General features: G+C 46.0%; 1 protein-coding gene across 2 annotated transcripts in view; it reads left to right on the top strand.

Moving 5' to 3' along the window:
• PTPN14 (protein tyrosine phosphatase non-receptor type 14) overlaps positions 1-21498 on the top strand; it is a 174962-nt gene that overhangs the window by 120297 nt on the left and 33167 nt on the right. For both annotated transcript variants that reach the window (XM_047705313.1, XM_047705314.1), the window contains exons 5-11: positions 2555-2622; positions 8518-8588; positions 9407-9494; positions 13580-13668; positions 16587-16674; positions 17472-17554; positions 20651-20708. In XM_047705313.1, the coding sequence (XP_047561269.1) occupies positions 2555-2622; positions 8518-8588; positions 9407-9494; positions 13580-13668; positions 16587-16674; positions 17472-17554; positions 20651-20708 (545 nt within the window). The remainder of the gene's footprint in view (positions 1-2554; positions 2623-8517; positions 8589-9406; positions 9495-13579; positions 13669-16586; positions 16675-17471; positions 17555-20650; positions 20709-21498) is intronic.

Genomic DNA, 21498 nt, shown 5'->3' with positions numbered 1-21498 from the left:
CTCTCTGACTGCGGTGTTGCTGGTCTCTCAGAGGAAAAAACTGAGTTTACTTAAACGATCCCTTAGTAACTCTACTTTTCATTCCAAGATACATTAAAAATTCAAAAACGGGAAAAAAAGCCAAAATAGTGATTTTTTTTTTTTTTTGGTGGCAGGCTAGTGGCTTTCTGAAAGCTGTTTGCAAATCGTTCATGCTTGTATAATTTTAGTTTTATTTGGAGAAATAGCAGCTTTCATCCTGCCTTTAATTAAAGCTACATTCAGGGTTTGTGGAACATTTTCTCAGAATTATTGCACTGCCCATGTGGTCATATTTTGTGGCTTCCTGGTATGACTGTGACTTTCCCATCAGTTTTCAAGTATGATAGCTTTAAACATTGTAGTATAATTTATTCTCACACAGTTAAAGAGAAATATTTAAAATGCATCGTTGTAGGGGTGCCAGGGTGGCTCAGTCGGTTAAGCATCTGATTCTTGATCTCAGCTCAGGTCTTGATCTCAGGGTCATGAGTTCGAGACCCGTGTTGGGCTCCATGCGGGCCTGGAGAGTACTTTAAAAAATAAATAAATAAAAATAAAATGCACAATTGTAATATGAAGCAACAAATAAGAGTTGAGTTCATTTGCCTTTCAATCTGTCCTACTTAGATTTATCAGACAGCAATTTTTTAAATCTTTCTAAATTGTTACATGTACTTTTACGTGGTTTTATGTAACATACATGATTTTTACATAGATGTATACATTACTCTTTATTGAGTGGTGGCTTAATGGCCTTTAATCAATATTGAAAAGAAGATCAAAATGTAATTTTTTCAGTAGTCATTCTTTTTCCTTAAAATCAGTTCCTGTCCAAATGGAATGCCAGCCGCTGAGTCCTTACTGTGTGGACTGTTGTTATAGGAGCTGTGAGCTGAACTTCCCATCCCAGACTCTGAACTGCGGTTGAACCTTTTGGGTTCTGGAATGTCTAAAGAGGCAGCCTTCCCTTGATCTCTTTCATCCCGGGGTATTAGCAGTTTAGCAATTTTTGTTGGATGTACGATTCCTAGCAGTGGCTGCTGTTGTTACCTTGTGGATGAAAATACACGAAATATGTTGGATCCCATCTGTTCACTTACAGACTATAAGGGAAAGGAAGAGTGCCCAAAACGATTAATAGAGCAGAAAAATCATCAAAATAAGAGAAGGCACCTTTAGTACAAAAAAGAGAAGATCCCCTCTGTCAAGTGGATCTTCCTCCTTTCAAAAAGCTTTCTCTTCTGTTCACTTTATTACTGTCTTTTTACCTCTCTCACTTTTCAATCATGGGGCTTATTACAGAAATCCTGGGTATCAGAAGACCCTGGAGATAGCTTTCAGGCTGAGGGAAGTTGGTGTACGTAGCCTGGCTTCCCTTTTCACTGGGTCCTTGAGGCTAGCTGTTCCATCTGAGGGAATCTCCCCCAGCTACAGTGTTTGTAAAATGGTTTTCCCGGGAATCCTTATGGGGTATTTAGACCCAGCAGGAGAATTGTAACTTGAGATAAAATATAGATAACTGATGAGTAAACTTGAAATCAAGCTGCACGTGATCTCTGCTGTCTTTGTGTGTGTGTGTGTGTGTGTGTGTTTAATTATTTTTATTAACATATAATGTATTATTTGCCCCAAGGGCACAGGTCTGTGAATCATCAGGCTTACACAATTCACAGCACTCACCATAGCACATACCTTCCCCAATGCCCATCACCCAGCCACCCTCTCCCTCCACCCCCCTAACCTGTCTTGAATGTTAATGTGGATGTGATGAGTTTAGTAGGTACATCCTTGTCTTCTCAGCAACATCTCTTCACTGGCCTTCTGTGTGGACTCCCGCATGCCATCTCTCCTGTTAGATGCCAGATCTTTTACATGAAATTAAGTTTGTATGCTGTTTTGATTTTTTTTTTTTCCTTCCTGAGAGCCAGTGGGATGAGAAGCAAGACATTTCCAGATCGACGATATGGGCTCACTGTGTTTTTTGCATGTGCTCAGACATACCGTCGTGAGATGAAAACAGGACAAAACAGAATTTCTGGCATCTTGCAATATGGGAACTTGTTTGGGAGGTGTAAAAATTTGCAAGGTTGCTTGCCAAGGGTGATTTACAGTGGGAATTTCCAGCTGCAAATATATGAAAAGATGCAGATGGGTTTGGCTCTTCAGTTCTCTTAATTAACCTTGAGTTAAAAAGTCCCCTTGGCAGATATTCTTAAGGTATGTGTTGGTGCATATTTAACAAAAACATAAGTATAGGTTTGTTTCAAATTTTTAAAATAGCTTAGGGATCACTTTCAAATTTCCCCGTTTTTTTTTCCCCCTAGAAAATTGTGTAACGGCACTTACATGCTGATATTTTACAGTATTGCTAAGTAAAAGTGGTGACGATATCAAACGCATTGTGGCACTGTTTTCATTTACTAGTGCGGAAATAAGATGAAGTAGGATAATAAATGTGGCAGTAATTTTACTCTTATTTTATTCCATCTTTAATTTCACTTACTCAAGCTCCTTCCCCCCCCTTTCTTCTCAGCTGATTTTGGAGACTACAATCAGTTTGATTCTCAAGATTTCCTCAGAGAATATGTGCTATTTCCTATGGTAAGTGTAATTTCCTTTCTCTTAATTAATTTTCTATCTTCTTTGGCTGTGTAAGTCTTTCCTTTGAAAATCTCAGAGGATTTTCCGTACACATATTCCCTGGAGAAGCAAGTCCATGCATTTATAAAGTAGGGACACATTTTGTAAAAACACTGGAAAAGTAAATGTGCTTTTTCCTACCTCCTCAAGACACTTCCCCATCCCCTCAACACCCCCCCACCCCCGATCCCCAGTTCCACTACTTTCCAGAGCCCTGGTGCTCTTCCTTTCTGAATACATCAAGCTTGCTCCTATCCCAGAGCCTTCGTCTTGGTTTTCCTGTACCTTCAGTGCTCTGCCCCAGATCTTTCTGTGACTTGATGCTTAGGTCTTGATTTAAATATCACCTCCTCCAAGAGGCATTCCTGTTCTTTAACCACCTGTGTGATAGACGACAGCCATCCACAACTTCCTGCTAATCACCTTTCACGTGCATATACTTCGGAATTCTTTCAGTATCTAAACATGTTCAGTATTGATTGTCAGCTAGAATGTCAGCTGTAAAGTCGTGAAGCAGGGGACCCTCTCTGTCTTGTCACTGTTGTCTGGCATGAAGTCTGCCTGCGTAAAAATTCACTGAATGAGTCCATGAAGTCAAATGTCCAATCTTGGGTTAAATTAGGAATGAGGCTAAGTTTTAATCCCTGGGGAGTGTGTGTGTGTGTGTGTGTGTGTGTGTGTGTGTGTGTGTGTGTGTTTGGTAGCTTTGGGGTAAATGAGAAGAGTTATGAGGAGGGATTAAAATGTTTGAAAAGGTATCCCCACTCCAGCATCCTGGCTCTGATTTTAGAAACCCTGATCATTCACCCCTCGTTTGTTTGTTTGTTTGTTTGTTTGTTTTAATCGACTGTTTTGCTCAAAGCACTAACCTGGATAACTAACTCCTGGAGGGTGAAGTTATTTAAGAAATGGTGCTTCTTCTCAGGGAGGCGTTAGAGTAGTTGAGTAAATAGGAAGTTTGCAGAACAGAAGACGAGGCGGAGTGTAATGAAGGGCAGTTGGGATTCTACGAGGGGCGAAGTTACATCCGCTTAGGGGGGATCGGGAAGGTTTAAAGACAGATGGTGTGTGAGTCGGAGCTCAAAGAGTGGCCAGGATTGCAGCAGGCAGACAAGAGGGAGCCAAGCATGATCTAGACGGAGAGAGAAAGAGCAGGGCTAAGGTGGCATGAGTGATTGCGAAAGTCAGCGATGAATTTGACTGTCGCTCTGGAGTGGCAGAGGGGAGGGGCCGCAGCGAGGATGAAACATCTCAGGACTGAGAACACCTGGGCTCTGTCGGTGGATGTGCAGACCCCATACTTTGAGAACAGCTGGATTAGAGCATTAAGACCATTCGGGAAAGTAGGTCAGATGAGAATCTGGGCAGTGCTCTTGGCAAAGAGGTAATTTAGGTGTTACGAGTGACAGTACAAATAAGATGGCAATGCAAGAGATATTTTGGAAGTAAAATGGGCAGGACTTGGCATCCAGGGGGCTGTGGCATATGGGAGCCAGTAGAGTGGTGACAACGGGTCAGGTCTGAAAGCCTAGCATGAGTAGAGCTGCATTTACTGTTCCCCGTCAGAGTGTGCAATGATCTTGAATGGCTGCAGACTTACCTCATTCTTATTGCTTGGGGAAATACCGTAAGATCTCTGTGTTTTTCATGAATAACTCTGTCCTTACTCTTCTTCCCTCCAAGAAAACGGCAGTACTATCTGATTGGTCTGTCGTTTTCATGCCTTGTTAATTCTACCCAGCAAATCGACCTTCATTCAAAGAGATCAATGTGTTATTTAGCAGAGAAACTCTTCGTAGGGTTTGGTGCCCACAGGCTTGACGTAGATGGTCTCTGAGGCTCACCTTAGTCATTGGGAGGTTTCCCGCTGGACTTGGTGGGAGGAAAGTGAAGCTCATACCTTGGAATTTTAGAAAGAGTGTATTTTTTTGTCAGTGGAGACAATGAATTGGGTTGATAATTTTCTACATTTCCCCCTACTTTCTCTCCTTAAAGGTCTTAATCACATAGCCTTTAGGCAGAGGCCAGGCATGGGTGCCATTTATAATTTTTTGTGAGTTTGTAGGTGTTAAAATGCTTTGACAGGTCCAAGGGCCATCTGTGAAGGCTGGAAGGAGTTATTTTGTATGTGATGCCTTTTTCAGAATGAGACTGTTCTCCACTGGGCTCTGAGCAAACCAGATACTTTGAACAGCATAGACCTTGTTAAATCTCACTGTGGATAGACAAATATGGATGTGTTAGTTTTTTGGAACTTCCCTCTCCTGGGGGCGCCTGGGTGGCTCAGTCGGTTGGGTGGCCAACTCTTGATTTCGGCTCAGGTCATGATCTTGGGGTCTTGGGATTGAGCCCCATTCAGCAAGGAGTCTGCTTGAGGATTTTCTTCCTCCCCCTCTACCCCTCTCCCTCTCTCAAATAAGTCTTTAAATAAAAATTTAAAAAATACCCTCTTTGGGACCTTAGCTACTTATATTGACAGGTGGCTATTTACATTCAAATTTAAGTTAATTAAAGTTGAAATTAAAAATTGAGTTCCTCAGTTGCATTAGCTACATTTAAAAAAACGATCAGTAGCCACATGTGGCTAGTAGCTACTGTACTGGAAAACTCAGATACAGAACATTTCTATCATTGCAGAAAGTCCTGTTGGATAGCACTGTTGTCAGCGTGTATGTCTGAATCTGGAATGTTCCCAGCCTTCTGCCATGTCACTCCACCCCATGCCGTAGCCTGGATACACTGTGGCCTGCGGTCACATGGTTCAGGCTCCAGGAGCCAAGCGTTCTGTGTCCATGTCCTGGCGGAGCCACTTAACAGCTGTGCAAACTCAGGCTATTATTTAATTCCATTTATTTTAAAATTTAATTAATTAGTTAACCGAAGTGTCCATTTTTTCATCTAAGAATGGGGATAGCAAGCCTATTCCAGTTGTGAGAGTGAAAGGAGAGGGTGCAAGTGACATAACTGGGCACATGGTGAATTCTCAGTGTTTATTCTTTGTGTTGGTCCTTGCCATCATTGTCATCCTACTATTAGCGTGACGGTCCCGTCTCTGGTATGCAAACTCAAGGATGCCCAAGACAGTGTTTTTCAGGCAACAAGAATGCGTGCATTTTGAAATGTAAGCAGAGGACAGGCAGGGGGTACAAACGATCATTAACCAGCTCTGCATGAGGGAAACTCCAGTCTGATCATGGAAACTTACATGTTGCTTATGGGGTTCAGTTCAGGGAGCGTTTCTGGATCACTTCCTGTGTAGGAGCGCGTGTAAGCCCGCATTGTGTAAGAGCCCTGGGATGGGCCGGCCAGATGTGGAGAAGAGCTGCTTGTCCTTAAGTGCCTATCATGTGGTGGAGGGAGGGTGACAAGGGTACAGGATGGGGTGAGCATCCAGACAACTGTGTAAGACAGACCAAGGGCAGACTGTGGTGAGGGCCATAGGAGCCCCACCCACAGTGGAAGGGTATCGGCTTCCATCCAGCTTGGGGGGGAATAGGAGAGCCCTGTCAAGGGAACGGGAGCTGGGACGGGACCTGAAGGATGGGGTGACATTTCACTCCATGTGATGGGCCTTGGGTGCAGAGGGTTCTCCCAGGAAGGGTCGCCGTGAGTGTGTCAGGAGATGTACAAGCATTCTGTTAGGAGGAGGAGTTTGCCTGAAGCCTTGAATCCTCGAGATCGGAGGTCTGGAAGGGGGGAGGCTGGGTCACCCTGAAGAATGGTCTAAATGCCCCGCGCAGGTGTTGACCTAATTGAGCAGGCAGTGGGGAGCCATGGAAGGTTGTAAACTTTCTGCTTGGTTCCATTAGAGCTTTCAAAGAGAAGAATGCATTCCTTTGGTGGGGGAGGGAAGATGGGATGAATGGCCTCGTTTGATCTTATAAAGCAACCGAATTTGTCAAATGGCATTTCTGCAGCAGAGAAAAGAACAAAGTTAAGTACCCAGGGCCCTCCACAGGTGTGTGGCTGTGTACAGGCACGCACTCGGCCGTTCCTGTGCACGTCCTCTGCGGCAGGGGGCACATACCTCATGGGGGCCCCAGGGTGCAGACAGAGGCGCTCGAATCATGTACACACCAGAGGGGCACTTTTGGACTTTCTCTTCTCTAAAAGTGGGAAGCTGGGGTTTCATGGAGCACTTTCCGATCTTCACTTACCTGTTTTTATTTTATTCTATGGCCACATGCCTTTCATTAGCTTTTCAAAATTAGTAGTGGGTTATGACCTCCGCTCCATAGCTAGGGGTACGCACGGGACTCCATTTCTAGGCTATGCGGTCCTTGTTGTTCCCCGACGTAGAAGTGAGTGTGTCCCCTCCTGCGGGCTTGAGTCATGTCAGCGGATGGCTGAATAGGAAGCAGCACATTCATCCATTAACTCATGGAAACTCAGAGCTGCCAGGAGTTCCTGCACCTTCTCTGAGGTTGCTCGGGACCACCTGTAGGATTTCCAGCATGTAGTCACACCCTCGTTTTCCAGCTTTAAGAAAACCTGATTTTTCATGTTTTCCTGATTTGCAGTAGGCTCTTTCTTGCAGTTTTGAGGTAGACTTTTTTGGGGGATACTGTCCCCCAGCCCCCCACCCCCAACGTTTACAATGAGCCTCAGAAGGCCTCAGCAGGACACATGGCTCAGAGCCCCTTCTGACCGCCTGTCTGGAGCTCAGAGGGAAATGGTGCATATCTGTGTCCTCCGCGGTGCTTATCTGCCTGGGGCAGGGCACATGGAAGCTGCCTCCCCAGAGGGTCCGAGGCAGCTGGCCCTTGGCTTGAGCCCCCCCAAGTTACCACCAATGGTGCGAGGAGCTCCAGAATCATCAGCTCTGTCAGGTTCCCAGGGCCTGTTTGCTCTGGTCTCCCTGTCTTGGATTTTGCCTTCCGATCATCTCTCCATCCCGGACAGTGTTACGTTTAACGATCCCTGATGTGCTCCCGCTGTCACTGAAGGGGTGTCGGGGAGAGGCGTATGCAGTTGGCTCTCAGCGCTTGGGAGCCAGCACACCAGTGGTCCCAGAGGCCTGGAGTCAGGTGACTGAGAAAGCAGCTGTTCAGCTACGCACCGTGACCTTACAGAATGCCCTAGTTTCAGCCCGCGTGGCCTCCTCTGCTCCCAAGGCTGTCAAGTAACATCCAAATGAGCCTTCTCTGCATTCAGGTAGCTCTGAATTAGCTCACGGATACTAGTGAAGGTGGTAGACAGAAAAGGCGGGACACAGTCCCTTTCTAGGCTCAGCTTTTGAAAGTGTAATGGGGCTGGAAATTCATTTGCCTGTACCCCGATTGTTAACAACATACAAGTCCTGGGGTGTCTGAGTGGCTCAGTTGATTGTCTGACTGTTGATTTCAGTTCAGGTCATAATCTTGGGATCCTTGGATCAAGGCCTATGTCAGGCTCCATGCTTAGCGGGGAGTCTGCTTGAGATTCTCTCTCTACCTCTCCCTCTGCCCCTCCCCCTGCTCTCTCTCTCTCTCTCTCTCTAATAAAATAAATAAATTTTTTAAAAAAACCACATGAGTACTGACCAAGCAATTTCAATAAAAGTGAGTCTGAGGGGCAGACAGGGAAGAAGGTAAATGAAAAAAGCGCTCTTCTCGGACCCTGCAGAATGTAGGCAGCGACCCAAACTGTGCCTTGAAATAGGCATGTTAGTCATAAGCCGAGAGCCTAGGTTGTTGTGGAGAGCCATGTTATGGAAATAACTGTGGACCCTCGGTCCTGCAGTGGACAGCCTTTGATTTGAAGAAGTACAGGGGAGGTCGAGGAAGGGAGGCTACTCAGGAACGTGTTCTGGAGAAGAGAGCGCGTAAGGTTTTTACGCAGAACAGTAAATGGCCCTAACTGCTTCTGTGTTGATAGGATTTGGCCCTGGAAGAGGCGGTTCTGGAGGAGCTCACACAGAAGGTAGCCCAGGAACACAAAGCCCACAGGTAAGGCCAGCCGAGGAAATGGGTCCCAGCGTGGCCCCTGGCAGAGTCAGCACCCCCCGCACTGGTGTCTCCCAGCGCACGGGTAGATCCAAAAACTCTGCCGCTTGCCCTCCCACCCCTTTCTCCTGTTTTCTTTATTCTTCCTCTTCCTTCCTTTTTTTCCTTTTCTGCTTGACCATGAGCAAGCTCACGCAGACGTGGAGAATTCGTCTCTCTGACCTTCCTAAAGCTCTCTTGCCATAGCTGGGGAAACGCTTGAGCTGTGTGAAGACCTGAAGAGGGGCTTTGGGTGGGAAAGTCAAGGTCAAGAGGGAGAGGATCGTTCTGGGACCAATGGAGAACAAACAGGCCCCCTTCAGACCTCAGAGGACCTATGCAGGTGTCTCAGGCTCACTCATCTTGACCACTTAGCTCCCCAAATAGCATCCTCCTGAACTTTTTCCTTTTAACCCCTTTTTTTCTTAACAGTGGAGGTTTTTTTCCCCCAGGTGGGAGAAAAATAACTTTTTTTTTAAATTATTTTTTTAAAGCAGGCAGCTTTATTCACAGAGATGTCTGAAATAATTAGTGCTTATAGGGCTGTGGCTCTTAATTAAACACTTTACCCTCCTCTGATTATTCCCCGTTGAGTAAAGGCCGGTGGGGATTATGTTAATGAATTACTGAGTAATGCACATGTCCTCACAGTTGGGTGATGCTTGCTGTTCCCAGAACTAGAGCTAAACCACAGCTCTGGAATTTGCCATCAGGAGGGTAGGACCTTCTACTGCCTTTGTTGCCCCTAACCATTTCCTTCTTTGATGCTGTTGTGATTTTAGTGGAATCCTGCCCGCGGAAGCTGAGCTCATGTACATCAACGAAGTGGAACGTTTGGATGGATTTGGACAGGAGATCTTCTCTGTGAAGGTAGCAGACCCAGCAGACCCTGGCCCGTTCGTTCTTCAGCTTTCTCACAATAGTGCAGGCAGTCGGAGAGCCGGCAATGACAGGCAGCAGGCCAGAACGACCTGGCTTCCTGGTCACTACGTGGCATTAGTTGGCAAATTCAGATTACTTTAGAATGCAAACAACTTTTCTTTCTTTCTTTCTTTCTTTTAATATTTTATTTGTCTCAGAGAGAGAGAGCATAAGCAGGGGGAGTGGGAGGCAGAGGGAGAAGCAGGCTCTCTGCCGAGCAAGGAGCCTGATACAGGGCTCGATCTCAGGACCCTGGGATCGTGACCTGAGCCCAAGGCAAAGGCTTAAACAACTGAGCCACCCAGGTGTCTCACAAACACTTTTTCTTAACTAAGAGATTTTGAAGTTTTCCATGGTCTTGGGCAGAATGGCTTGTTGGTGAAACACCATCTGAGTTACTCCCAAACACCAGCCCATCCGGCACCGTGAATGTATACAGTCACTGGCAGTTTTGCAACAGGACAAGCAAATGCCTTAATATAAAGACCCTGACCTCTGGTTTTACCTGCTTATTCTCTTTTCTCTCATTTGAGCTGATACAGGGATAATTGCTTGTGAGGCAGAAAAAAACATTTCTTATATGCAATCACACTTTATTTCTCAAGCTCCATAGAGCCTGCCTCCTAGGTTTCCAGCCCCTTCGGAATCTTCTGGAAACTGTGCCTAGGAAACTGTTACAGCACAGTACATCTTTTGCAACAAATCCACCTCCTGAAGTGGGTGTGGTTGGGGGGTGGGGGTCATGGTGCTCGGTCCTTTATAGAGCTGAGCCCATAATCCAAACTCATTTTCTTCTCTCTACTGACCAACTTCACAAAAGCCAGAGTTTTATCAGAAACCTAAAGCAACTGGCACATTTCAGCCATTTGGGCGATGGTGCGATTTTAGCACAAACATTTCCCTCCAAAGTGGCTCCGCTGGCTGTTTTATAAGTGTTCTGTTCCCCCTCTGCTGCACGTTTGCAATTTGCCTTGATGAGAGCTGCCCATGCGCATCAAGTAGAACGAGCAGGGTGGCCGCAGCTTGCGGAAAGGGCTAAATGACTCTCTTTTAGATTTGTTTAATTTTCTTTTGCTTCTCTAATGGCTGCCCTTCATAGGGTTGTAATCCATTTTCATTGCAATAATGCCTTATGAAGCCATCTGCATCCCACTTACATTTCAGCAGCCCATATATAGTCATGATATTTTGGGTCATTAAAAAATCCGGGTAAACTTTTCTTCACTTCCAGAAAACCCATCCCAGGATTCCTTGTTCATCCCAGGAAGTTGGGGATTTAGTTTTTGGGCCCATTTACTTGTGCTGTTTTCAGGAGTTCTGCGCTGTGGGAAATTGGGGCTGTGGAAATAGTGTTGAAATCCACTGTGCTTGTTTCTGATGCACTTTCTAGTATGTTCTTCAGTGGGAAGAGCACAAGGGAGTACTGTACCTTGGTCTGAGTGGGCGGACAGGCACTGCTGACTCGCTGCCAGGGAGTGTGATGTAGCTGGCGTTGTCTTTTTGCCCACGTATCTGTTCATGACTCAGGTGACCACCTCCAGACCATGTGACTCCCAGAGACCCGAGGATGGTGGGCGGGGCAGCAGTGCCAGTTGGGGCCGGGCCATGGTCAGCTCTGAGATCTGCGCTCCTGCAGCCAGGGAGGTTTCAGGAGCAGACTGAGGCGTGATAGAGCCCCTCTGGGTTAGTGCGGGTCCTTCTTGACCAACTTGAGCAAAGGAGCTTGCTGTGGATGTGTCATAGTAGTGTGGGCTTTTCCATGAATGGTTCTTCAGAATTTTTCAAGGTCGAAGGAGGACTATTCCACTCCTTGGCAGGCCCGCCCCTCCCCCTCCGCACCGAGGAGGGCCGTCGCCTCAGTCGCTCCTGTGTTGTCGGAGCGCATGGACACAGGGAGACTGCTGGTGTCTGGAGCCTCCATCCTTAGCCGAGTTTGACTCTGAGCCTTTAAGTTCTGACAGGCACGGTGCCTGAGCATCCGTCCTGTGCTTTTGCCATTGCCTGGCCCTGGGGAACTCCTCCCGCGGTCCCATCACCAGCAGACCGCTGCACCCAGCCCTCTAAGGGCAAAGTGCCCCAGAAGGATTTCCACAGAATTTTCTTTCCCATCTCCACTTTGCCTGGCTTCTTTATATGTGTGTGTGTGTGTGTGTGTGTGTGTGTATAATTATATATTATATAATGCATATGATATACATATATGTGTAATAATATACATACACATAATAATATGCATATATGATTTATATATATATATACAATTTTAAAGATTTTATTTATTTGTTTGACAGAGACAGAGACAGCGAGAGAGGGAACACAAGCAGGAGAGTGGGAGAGGGAGAAGCAGGCTCTCTGCTGAGCAAGGAGCCTGATGCAGGGCTTGATCCCAGGTCCCTGGGATCACAACCTGAGCTGAAGGCAGATGCTTAACAACTGAGCCACCCAGGTGCCCCGTTGCATGTATTTTTCTACAGGGTGATTTACTTGTAATTTCTTCTGACTCCCAAGGCACTTGTTTTCCTTCCCACGTCTTGTCTCCTGACCTTCTCTCTGCTTTGCCTCCAGCAGTGGCCCGGCCCTCTCTCTGTCCCTGTTCGCAGAGCCCTGTTCTAATGTGCGCTTTGCTGAGTGGGTTGAGAAGAGGTCCCTGCGGAGGGACACTGCTGTCTTTGTGTCTCGCATGGGATCAGGTGTTCTGGGGAACACAGAGATCCTTCTTTTCCATCTTGGGCCCAGTTGTGCACGCCCCTCTGCTCACTCCACAAAGAGGATGTCCCCGGTAAAAGCGGGGGACCGAGGGACAATTTACTCCCTGGATGGCGAGCCTTGTCCCCGCGCTCCTCTCAGGCACACTGGCAGCAGGCTGTGCTCTCCCAGGCAGGAGGTTGGAAACACCTGACGGGACCAGGACACCAGAGTGAAGACGAGTCATCTGGGCTTCCTCAGCCCAGGGCCCAGCAGACTGCCCCGCAGCTCTGCCGTCCTCATACCCCTCCTGTGCTCACGGAGCTCCCAGCCAGTGCTGAGTGTCCCGATCCGGAGTATGAATACAGGGCCGAGCATCACCCTTCAGGCCCCCAAGGAATGACAGAGGCCAGGGCAAAGGGAGCGAAGCAGCCTAGAAGGTGCAGAGACTCTGCAGGGTGGAGAACTCCCGTGTCTGAAATACCCTCCTCAGAGTCTCCCAGATAAAAAGATAAAAGTATCTCTCCTTCTAAAAGGAATAGATTGCTTTTTAAAAGGAGCATTCAGGGGTGCCTGGGTGGCTCAGTGGGTTAGAGCCTCTGCCTTCAGCTCGGGTCATGATCTCAGGGTCCTGGGATCGAGCCCCACATCGGGCTCTCTGCTCAGCAGGGAGCCTGCTTCCCCTCTCTCTGCCTGCCTCTCTGGCTGCTTGTGATCGATCTCTCTCTCTCTCTCTCTCTGTTGAATAAATAAATAAAATCTTTAAGGAAAAAAAAAATCAAACACCAAGCACCGTGGATGCAAATAGACACTCACAAGGGCGTTAAGCAGTGGAAGTCGGTGTCTCTGGGGAGAGGAAATTGTGGGGCCAGGTCTGCTGTTGGCTTCTTTTAAATAGGTTCCAAAGGACCCACTGGGTCCTGCAAACTGAGGGCACATGTGATCACATGCATGTGATGTGCGTACATAAACTATGGACGTGTGCCATTTTGATTAAAAAAAACCAAAGTGAAAAAGGTATTCATAGACGTTCATGAAAGAGAAACTTAACTGCCAACAGATGTGAGAAAATCCTGAAATTCTCTCTTGGACAGGAAAAATGTGACAATTTGAGGTAAAGGAAAACAATACATATGTGTGTGTGTGGCGCACTAGGCTGTGCAGCAGGCTGAGTCACTTCAGGGCTGAGTTGCCAGTTGACCTGATGCTGTCTGTGGTTCATTCGTCCACGGGCAGGAAAACGGGGTGTGGCACCCCCTGGCAGGGAGGTGCTGCAGCCCAGGGGCTTGGCTCTGCGGGACCCCTGGTCATCTGTTTGGTCACACCGCTCTTCTGTTGATCTGATGCAGGACAATCATGGAAACAGTGTGCACCTGGGCATTTTCTTCATGGGGATTTTCGTGAGAAACAGAATCGGAAGACAAGCAGTAATATACAGGTAGTCTCTAATTTGTCTCTTTTCCCCTTTTCCCCTTGAGGGACTCTAGAAAAGTCCACCGAAGATCACAGGGATCCCAGTGAGTTAAGAGCTAGACTATGGGTCAGAGTTGAGCTCTTCTCAACTCAGATAAGATCAGCCCTCTGTGAGATTTGAGCAGTTACCGAGAAATGCATTTCACTTTTCCTAGAGGCCTGTTTGGGGGTTGGGGGATGGAGGAAGCTCTTTCTTCCCACTTGACTCCAGGAAAGGTGCTACTAAATGCTGCTGAGCCAGAAGAATGGCACAAAACTGTGAGTCTGGTTGGAAGCCTGCTGTCTAGTCAGTCCTGCTGGTTACCTTTGTCCATGTTATCCGTGCCCAGTCATTAAATCCCGACTGGCTTCTTCGCATTTTCCATCACCCTCTGCCTAACCACACGTGCTAGAGGAGTGAAGACTCATTTTATATTAAAGATAGAACATTTTATATTTGTGAAAATGCATTTTAAAAGCAGTGAATTTGTTATCACAAATTAAAGGGCTGATACTTTTATTTTGTATTTTATTTTTCCATTCATTCATTTATTCATGGGAAGGGATAATTGGGTGATGGGCATTATTTCGCATTTTAAACCCTCTTCTCCGCTGAAGAGGTGAGAACCGGTATAGGGATTTGGCAGTGTCTCCTCTCTTACATGTCAATGAGCTTGCTTGGATGGGTGCCCATAGTTGTCACCGTGGTGTCAACGATCTCAAAAACTGTGTGCTTGCTTTCATTTACAAGGGCAGTATGGCCGACTGTTTAGTAGAAGAACAGCTTTCCTGTGTGTGCATCTGATAGGCAGAGCTGTGCACCTAGTGCAGATAATCAAAGACAGCTCTTAGAGGCAAAGCCAAGTCCACCTTCTGGAAGTGGATCTTGCCCAGCTGTGTACCCTCTGGATAGATAGTTGATGCAGGTTATTTTGCAAACGCCTCCCCCCACCACCACCAAAAGCTTCCTAATTGGCTCTTTTCCCTGCTAGGTCTCCCCCCTGATACTATTTTTGTCCACTGATTTTCTCTTACTCTTTGCATGGAGACCTTATTAAGGCAGGAGTAGGGAGAGAGAGCTTTGTGGCTGTAGAGTAAACTTTCTTTCTTTTGGACGTACTCCCTCAGGTCCATATACCTACAACAAATTATAAAGTAATCAAATGAAATACATAAATTGCACAGAGTTGTAACTTCACATTTTTATGCCCACTTCAGGCTGTCCAGGCATTTTGTCTCATGTGGTTCTCAGTCAATGCTTCATTTTCTCCTTGAGTCTAGAAAAGTAGACAAGTCTTGCCTTCCAGCTACAGAGGTTAAATCGAAGAAAATAGCCCTTTGAAACTTTGCTGTCAATAAGCCACTCATGGTTTGGTTCAGTTCCTTAAGAACTGCTTCCAGACCTCTTTAGCACTTATCTTAAAAACCCCTACAGGATGGGAATTTACTTCTACCATAGTGTCATGGTAAGAAGGCCCCCAGGTAGAGTCACACTGTGGAGTGAGGAGTGGATCCAGAGTTTTGGCAGGTGATTTGAAGGAATGGAGCCCGAGGAAAACAACTATCTCTTATCTCTAGAGACCTTCACTGAGGAACATTAGCTATGAATCCATGTAGATGGAATCTGATGGAATTGTAAGTCAGCAGACAGCTGTGTTGAGCCCCTGTAGAGCGTATGGCCCCGGCAGATGTCTGTGAACACAGTTGGTACTGGAGTAATGGAAGGACTGGAGGAAAGCCTGGAAGCCCCAGGTGTAGAACTCCTGCATCCCCGATGTGCAGGGTGAACATGGCTAAGCCCTGTGCTCATTTGTGCCTAAATTGTCTCCTCTCTGAAGTAGAAACAAGCTGCCTTGTCTACCTTAGAGAGTTGATGAAGAACCCATATGCTGTATAGATGGGAGGCAATATTATGACTTCTGATTTTTTCAGCAAACATTTACTGCATCCCACGTGCTAGGTACGTCGCTCAATGCATGGAGGCCAGAGATGAAGAAAGCAGACTCTCTAGGCAGGGAGCCTGTGGTCTGGTTTGCCTTTGCTGGGGATCCAGTCACAGAAGTAAACAATCATTACACCATGCAGTAACCCAGAGAGGACTACACCAGATTCTTTCCTCCCATGTGGGTGGTTGGGGATGAGGAAGAGAGAGAAGGTGACTTCTGAGATGAGTCTTAAAGGAGGAAGATAGCGAAGTGTAATGTTGACATGAAGAGGCATTGAGCAGGGAATTATAGACTGGGGCGCAGAGAGAAGGTAGGCAGTAGTAAGAGATGGTTGAAGATTGGCTCCAAGTAGGATGGGAAACGGTAGCTTACCTTCCCTTGTCTGGTGGTTATTTCATGTGTCTCATTTTAGTGAAGGTCTTCCTGAGGAAAGGGAAGGAAGTGTGTGTGTGTTTATGTGTATGACCCATCACAAAAATGGAGACACATTAAACATTCCCTGGGCACTTTTTCTTGGTGGCATAATCCATCTGTAGCATACGCTGCAACACAGAATCTGTGTGGATTCTTTGGCCTGGATTCCTGGAAACACATGGCTTTAAAATAATATGCTTCTCTGTTATTAAAAATGGGGATCATGGGAAATCCTTTGTAGTTTGGAAATGTGAAAAACAAGGCAGAGAATCCTCGAATATTTTCCTCATCATTAGTCATGAAGGAAACAGTACCTTAAGAACAGCAGTATCTAGATGGATGTTTTATAGCATTTTTAGGTATTTAAGTCAATGCATGTTGTGTTTTACTCTTTTGCTTGGAGAGAAAGATTGTTAAGCTTTCAAAACTGTGGTTAAATCATAATTTGTCAAATGAGACTCCCCACTAGCAGACGACCCTCCTACGCTATTTCATAGCTGCATGGAACATCGTTGGCAAACCCAGTTGCCTATCTTTTGGCCAGGTGGAATGATATCGGGAACATCACTCACAACAAGTCTACTATTCTAGTGGAGCTCATCAACAAGGAAGAGACTGCCCTCTTTCACACGGTGAGCAAAATGGAAATATGGGGCAGGGTCCGACAGGCAGCTTGCTGTTTGATTTCTCACCTCACGATATTCTTTCCTTGCTCTCCGTATCATGAGAGGATAAATATTCTCTCGAACTGATAACTGCCTAGCCCTCGCCCAGTGCTATCATTACTCATTTCTGGGTAGTGATGGTAATTTCCTGTTCAAAATGCGAGGTTTCCAAGCTGAGTTTGGTTGGACTCTGGGATTTGGGTTCCTCCACCTGCTGTGTTTGTGGTGGATCACATGTCTGGTGTGCCACACTCCTCAGCGCTCAAGTTGCAAACCCGCATCCAGTAACCCCCGGATGATGTTGCTGGCATTTTCTTTAGCCGGCTGACCTGGATTTCCTTCCCCACCGCCGCCCAAGCCGATCCTGACGTAGCTCAACCTTCTGTTGAGCGCCCCCTTGAGAGCCAAGACTGTTCATGCACCTCAGGGCCATCTCAGAGAAGCTCTGTGTTCCTTCCAGGCTCTGTCTTCATTCATTTCTTTTTAAAGCAGTTGGTTTCAAACTGTGTGAAGACACGGCAGCTCATCAGCGTAAGCCCAGTGCCTTGAGCCTAGATGACTCTGTAACAGACTGTCTACACCCTTGGGTGGGCTTCCTAGCCACATGCATCGTAGGATTTCGGCATGTGGGTTTACAGCTCAGGGTGCTGTTTTGCGCTTGGCCTGATGGGAGGAAGGGATGTGGCCCTGTTCAGGAGAATCCTAGGGAAACGCATCTACAGTCAAACAAATACTTACTTTTTCCCCGTCTCTTCTTTCCCAAGGACGATATTGAAAATGCCAAGTACATTTCTCGGTTGTTTGCTACACGGCACAAGTTTTACAAACAAAACAAAATCTGCACTGAGTAAGTAAGCGTGGAGCCCGGCACCTCCCCGGGTGGCTCGCTCACGTTCAGTTCATGGGCTTTAGGGATGTCGTAGATGGCTTAGATAGCTTTTTCCGTTCGCCCTCCTCCCTCCCTCCTCGCCAAAGCTAAAGGAATAAGCTGAATCCAGGCAGGAGCGAAAGATCTTTAATGATGAAGACTGTCTGGCGTAGTGCATATGCCTGGAGAGAAAATAATGCACAAATTGACTGTGAGAGCTTGACTACCTGGATGGGTCGGCCCGCATTAGTGCCTTTCCGTCCTCCAGCTCGGAGTTCGGAGGAGCCGAGCCGTTCCCAATTTGCCGGGGTGCCCCTTCGTGTCAGATGCAGAGTCGGTTCAGAAGTGTGTAACAGAGTGGCAAGCCAACTTGAAAGAAAAGAAGCGTCTGTCATCCTCAGCCCTGTTTCTCTTACACAGTTGGCTAACCCGGCGTGTGCTCCTGGGTCATGTCATCTGCCTGTAAATGAGAGGCCAGGGTAATTACAGGAAGCCTTGGAAGACACTAATAGATGTCACGAGTCCATGTGTGTTTTTTAAATCTAATTTGGAAATAAAGACGGGAAAGGGAGTCTGATACGGGAACTTAAACGTGACCTGACCTTGGACGTGGCGTCGCTGGGCCTCACGCTATCATTGCCTTTATTTTGGTTGCCTTCAAAAGACGTTCCTCAGCAGAGAACATTCGGCAGTTGGGGCACCCAAGGTGCTTAATTGTGTTTCAAAGAGTTCGGGGATATGAATGCAAGCGAGGAACTGCTTTTCCATGCCCCCAGTGGACACATCCAAGAGCGCGCGAGTATTGTCCCAGAGCAGTTCCTGCTGAAAACCGCGGCTGCTTTAGAGCCGGAGCCTCGCGTCCTGACAGACTTTCTTCTCCACACGATGGAGGCTCTTTCAAGCCAGTCATTGCAACTGGTCACTGTTGGAGGCTGAAAGGAGAGGTGATAGTTATCAGATCTGCCGGCAAAGTTTGCAAATGTAAATTGAGACGGGCAGGGACCCGGGAGCGGCAAATAAATAGCCCTGACTGGGGACAGGAGCACCGTGGGCCTACAGAAGCGCATGCACACTCGCCCTTCTTTCGACCAGATTCCCTCTAGATCACTTCGGGCGGGTCTGCGCTGCTCTGGCCTTTCCTTTGTCGGGGTGTCTTTGACATGAACAGGAATTCTGGGGTTGACTTCTGGAGGGTGCATTGAAATAAAACTGTTCTGAGAAGTGGATTTTACTGTGGTCTTCTGGTTTGACCATTTCTCAGCAAGTGGATTTATAACATTTTCTGAGTATTTTTTATCTTGTGGTCTTCTAATATTAGTGAACATCCTATATTAGGGTGAAAACTGAGGACATTGTGTTTTCTTTTCTACTTCTGTAATAACCATTCTTCTCCTATTCCTATCCGGCATTGAGAGGTTCCTAACCTCTTATATGATAAGAACTGGGAATCTTTAATACACACACACACACACACACACACACACACCCATATACACAAAAAAAATCAGAATCTCAGTGCAGGCTGCATTAAAGTCTAGGATAACCCCCTGAAGTTCTATGAATCTGGTGTCATCTTACCCGCCTCCTTGTCTAGAGGTCTTCACACCCTGACCTCAAAAAGACTATCATCGATTTTTATTTTTATTTTTATTTTTTGCTCACAGAGCTACTACTGCTTGTCATCTTCACATATAGCTCCAGGGAGTGGTTCCCGTATTTCCTGACTTGAGAAGAAAAAATTCAGGTCTTATGATAATATTATAAAGCCTATAATCTAGGTCTTATAATATTGCATTTGTCCAGTTGTTAAAAAACATATGACATTATTCTACTGCTTCCATCACTTCATAAAAGAAAAGATACAAAAGCGTAAGAAAGGTGAACTATCAGACTAAGGAGAGTGTTTTAAATTGAAGAATTCTAGCTTTATGGAAAACTCTACAGGTCCTGTTTTGTTTGTTTTTGTCCTTTTATGATTTCACTGAGCACTAGGGAAAGTGAGGCTCTGAAATTTGGGACCATTTCTCAAAGGCTCCTTTGATTTCAGTGCTCCAGAATTTGATAATACTCTTAGTCCCCACACATTTTTATCTCTACATTAAAAAATTCATGTTCAGGGGCGCCTGGGTGGCTCAGTGGTTAAAGCCTCTGCCTTCGGCTCGGGTCATGATCTCAGGGTCCTGGGATTGAGTCCCGCATCGGGCTCTCTGCTCAGCAGGGAGCCTGCCTCCTCCTTCTCTCTCTCTCTGCCTGCCTCTCTGCCTACTTGTGATCTGTCTGTCAAATAAAAAAATAAAATAAAATAAAAAATCTAAAAAATAAAAAATAAAAATAAAAAATTCATGTTCATTCTCAGTCTGGAAAGGATCTTATGAGGTAAATATTTGTAGTTGATATTATCTTAATCTAAGAACAACTTTATATGGTCTTACTCAAACATATTTAACCTATTTTTTGTGGTTTTTTTGTTTTTAAGATTTTTTATTTATTTGTCAGAGAGAGAGGGAGAGAGAGCGAGCACAGGCAGACAGAATGGCAGGCAGAGGCAGAGGGAGAAGCAGGCTCCCCGCTGAGCAAGGAGCCCGATGCGGGACTCGATCCCAGGACGCTGGGATCATGACCTGAGCCGAAGGCAGCTGCTCAACCAACTGAGCCACCCAGGCGTCCCTAACCTGTTTTTTATTTCATTTGACTGGCAGCATTTCAAAAAGTATTTTTTTCTACTTGTTGTTTTTCATTATGAAAGATTTTACACATACACAAAGATACAAAGAATACAATTTTTAAAAATCCGTGTAATAATCGTGAAATTTTTCAGTCTTATTTCTCTCATAATCTTTCTTTGGGAATAAGCCTTATTCTTTGGTAAAATTTATTATCTAAGGATCATATGCTCTAAACATTTTGAAAATAAAATAATAAAAAAGGAAATCAAAATTTTTCATTCAGAAAATCAATGTTTACATTTTGCTGTAAAATACTTACCCGTCCTGTCTGTTTTCCCCCTTTTCTCCCTCTCTTGTCTGTGTCTTATAAATGTAATGACCATTCTCATTTTTTTAACTTTCTATTTAGACAATCAAATTCTCCACCCCCCATCAGACGCCAGCCCACCTGGAGCCGGTCCTCTCTGGTACGTATAAAGTCTTCAGCAATCAAATGGTCTGACTGTTGGGAATGGAGTGGCCTTTTGTTGCTAATTTGAGAGGAGACATGCCTAGGGTGCCATGACCAGGTGAGATCTGATGAGAACCCAGAAGAGCATCAGTCTGCCAAGCAGGTGTGGTGGACATCCATTGTCCCATTCATGTCCCATCATGTGGGACATCCACGTGCCCGTCTATGGCCATCACTTCTTGAAGTGTGGCTCAAGTTCACCCCTTAATAGTAAGTCTCAGGGCCGATGAGATCATGTTTCTTAAACGAGTAACCTATTACATGTGTTTCGTCCACTCATTCATTGTGGTTTTATCACTCACTGTTCCTGGTTGCCTCATACAGATGTGTCTTCAGTTAACAGCCCCACGATTTTTTTGTATTCACTGCCCATAGATAGAGCTTAATAAACTAGACAGAAAATGCTTTTTAAGGACACCGGGGTGGCTCAGTTGGTTAAGCATCCAACTCTTGATTTGGGCTCATGTCATGATCTCAGGGTAGTGAGATCAAGCCCCACATCCAGCTCTGTGCTGGGCATGGAACCTGCTTAAGATTCTTTCTCTTCCTCTCCCTCCTCCCCCTTTCCCTCTCTTAAGAAAGGAAGGAAGGAAGGAAAGAAGGAAGGAAGGGAGGGAGGGAAAATGCTTTTCAAATGAACCCAAATTGAATGAGTTTACTGTCGATGGTCTCAGGTAGGGTTTTCGGTAGAGAAGATTAATTCCATATCTTCCAATTTTAGAGTTGACAAAATTGATTGACTGAAT

Source organism: Lutra lutra, chromosome 15 (assembly GCF_902655055.1).
Source record: "Lutra lutra chromosome 15, mLutLut1.2, whole genome shotgun sequence".
Classification (NCBI taxonomy): Eukaryota; Metazoa; Chordata; class Mammalia; order Carnivora; family Mustelidae; genus Lutra; species Lutra lutra.
Note: the sequence above shows the minus strand (reverse complement) of the source record. Positions and strands in the feature narration are given on the sequence as shown.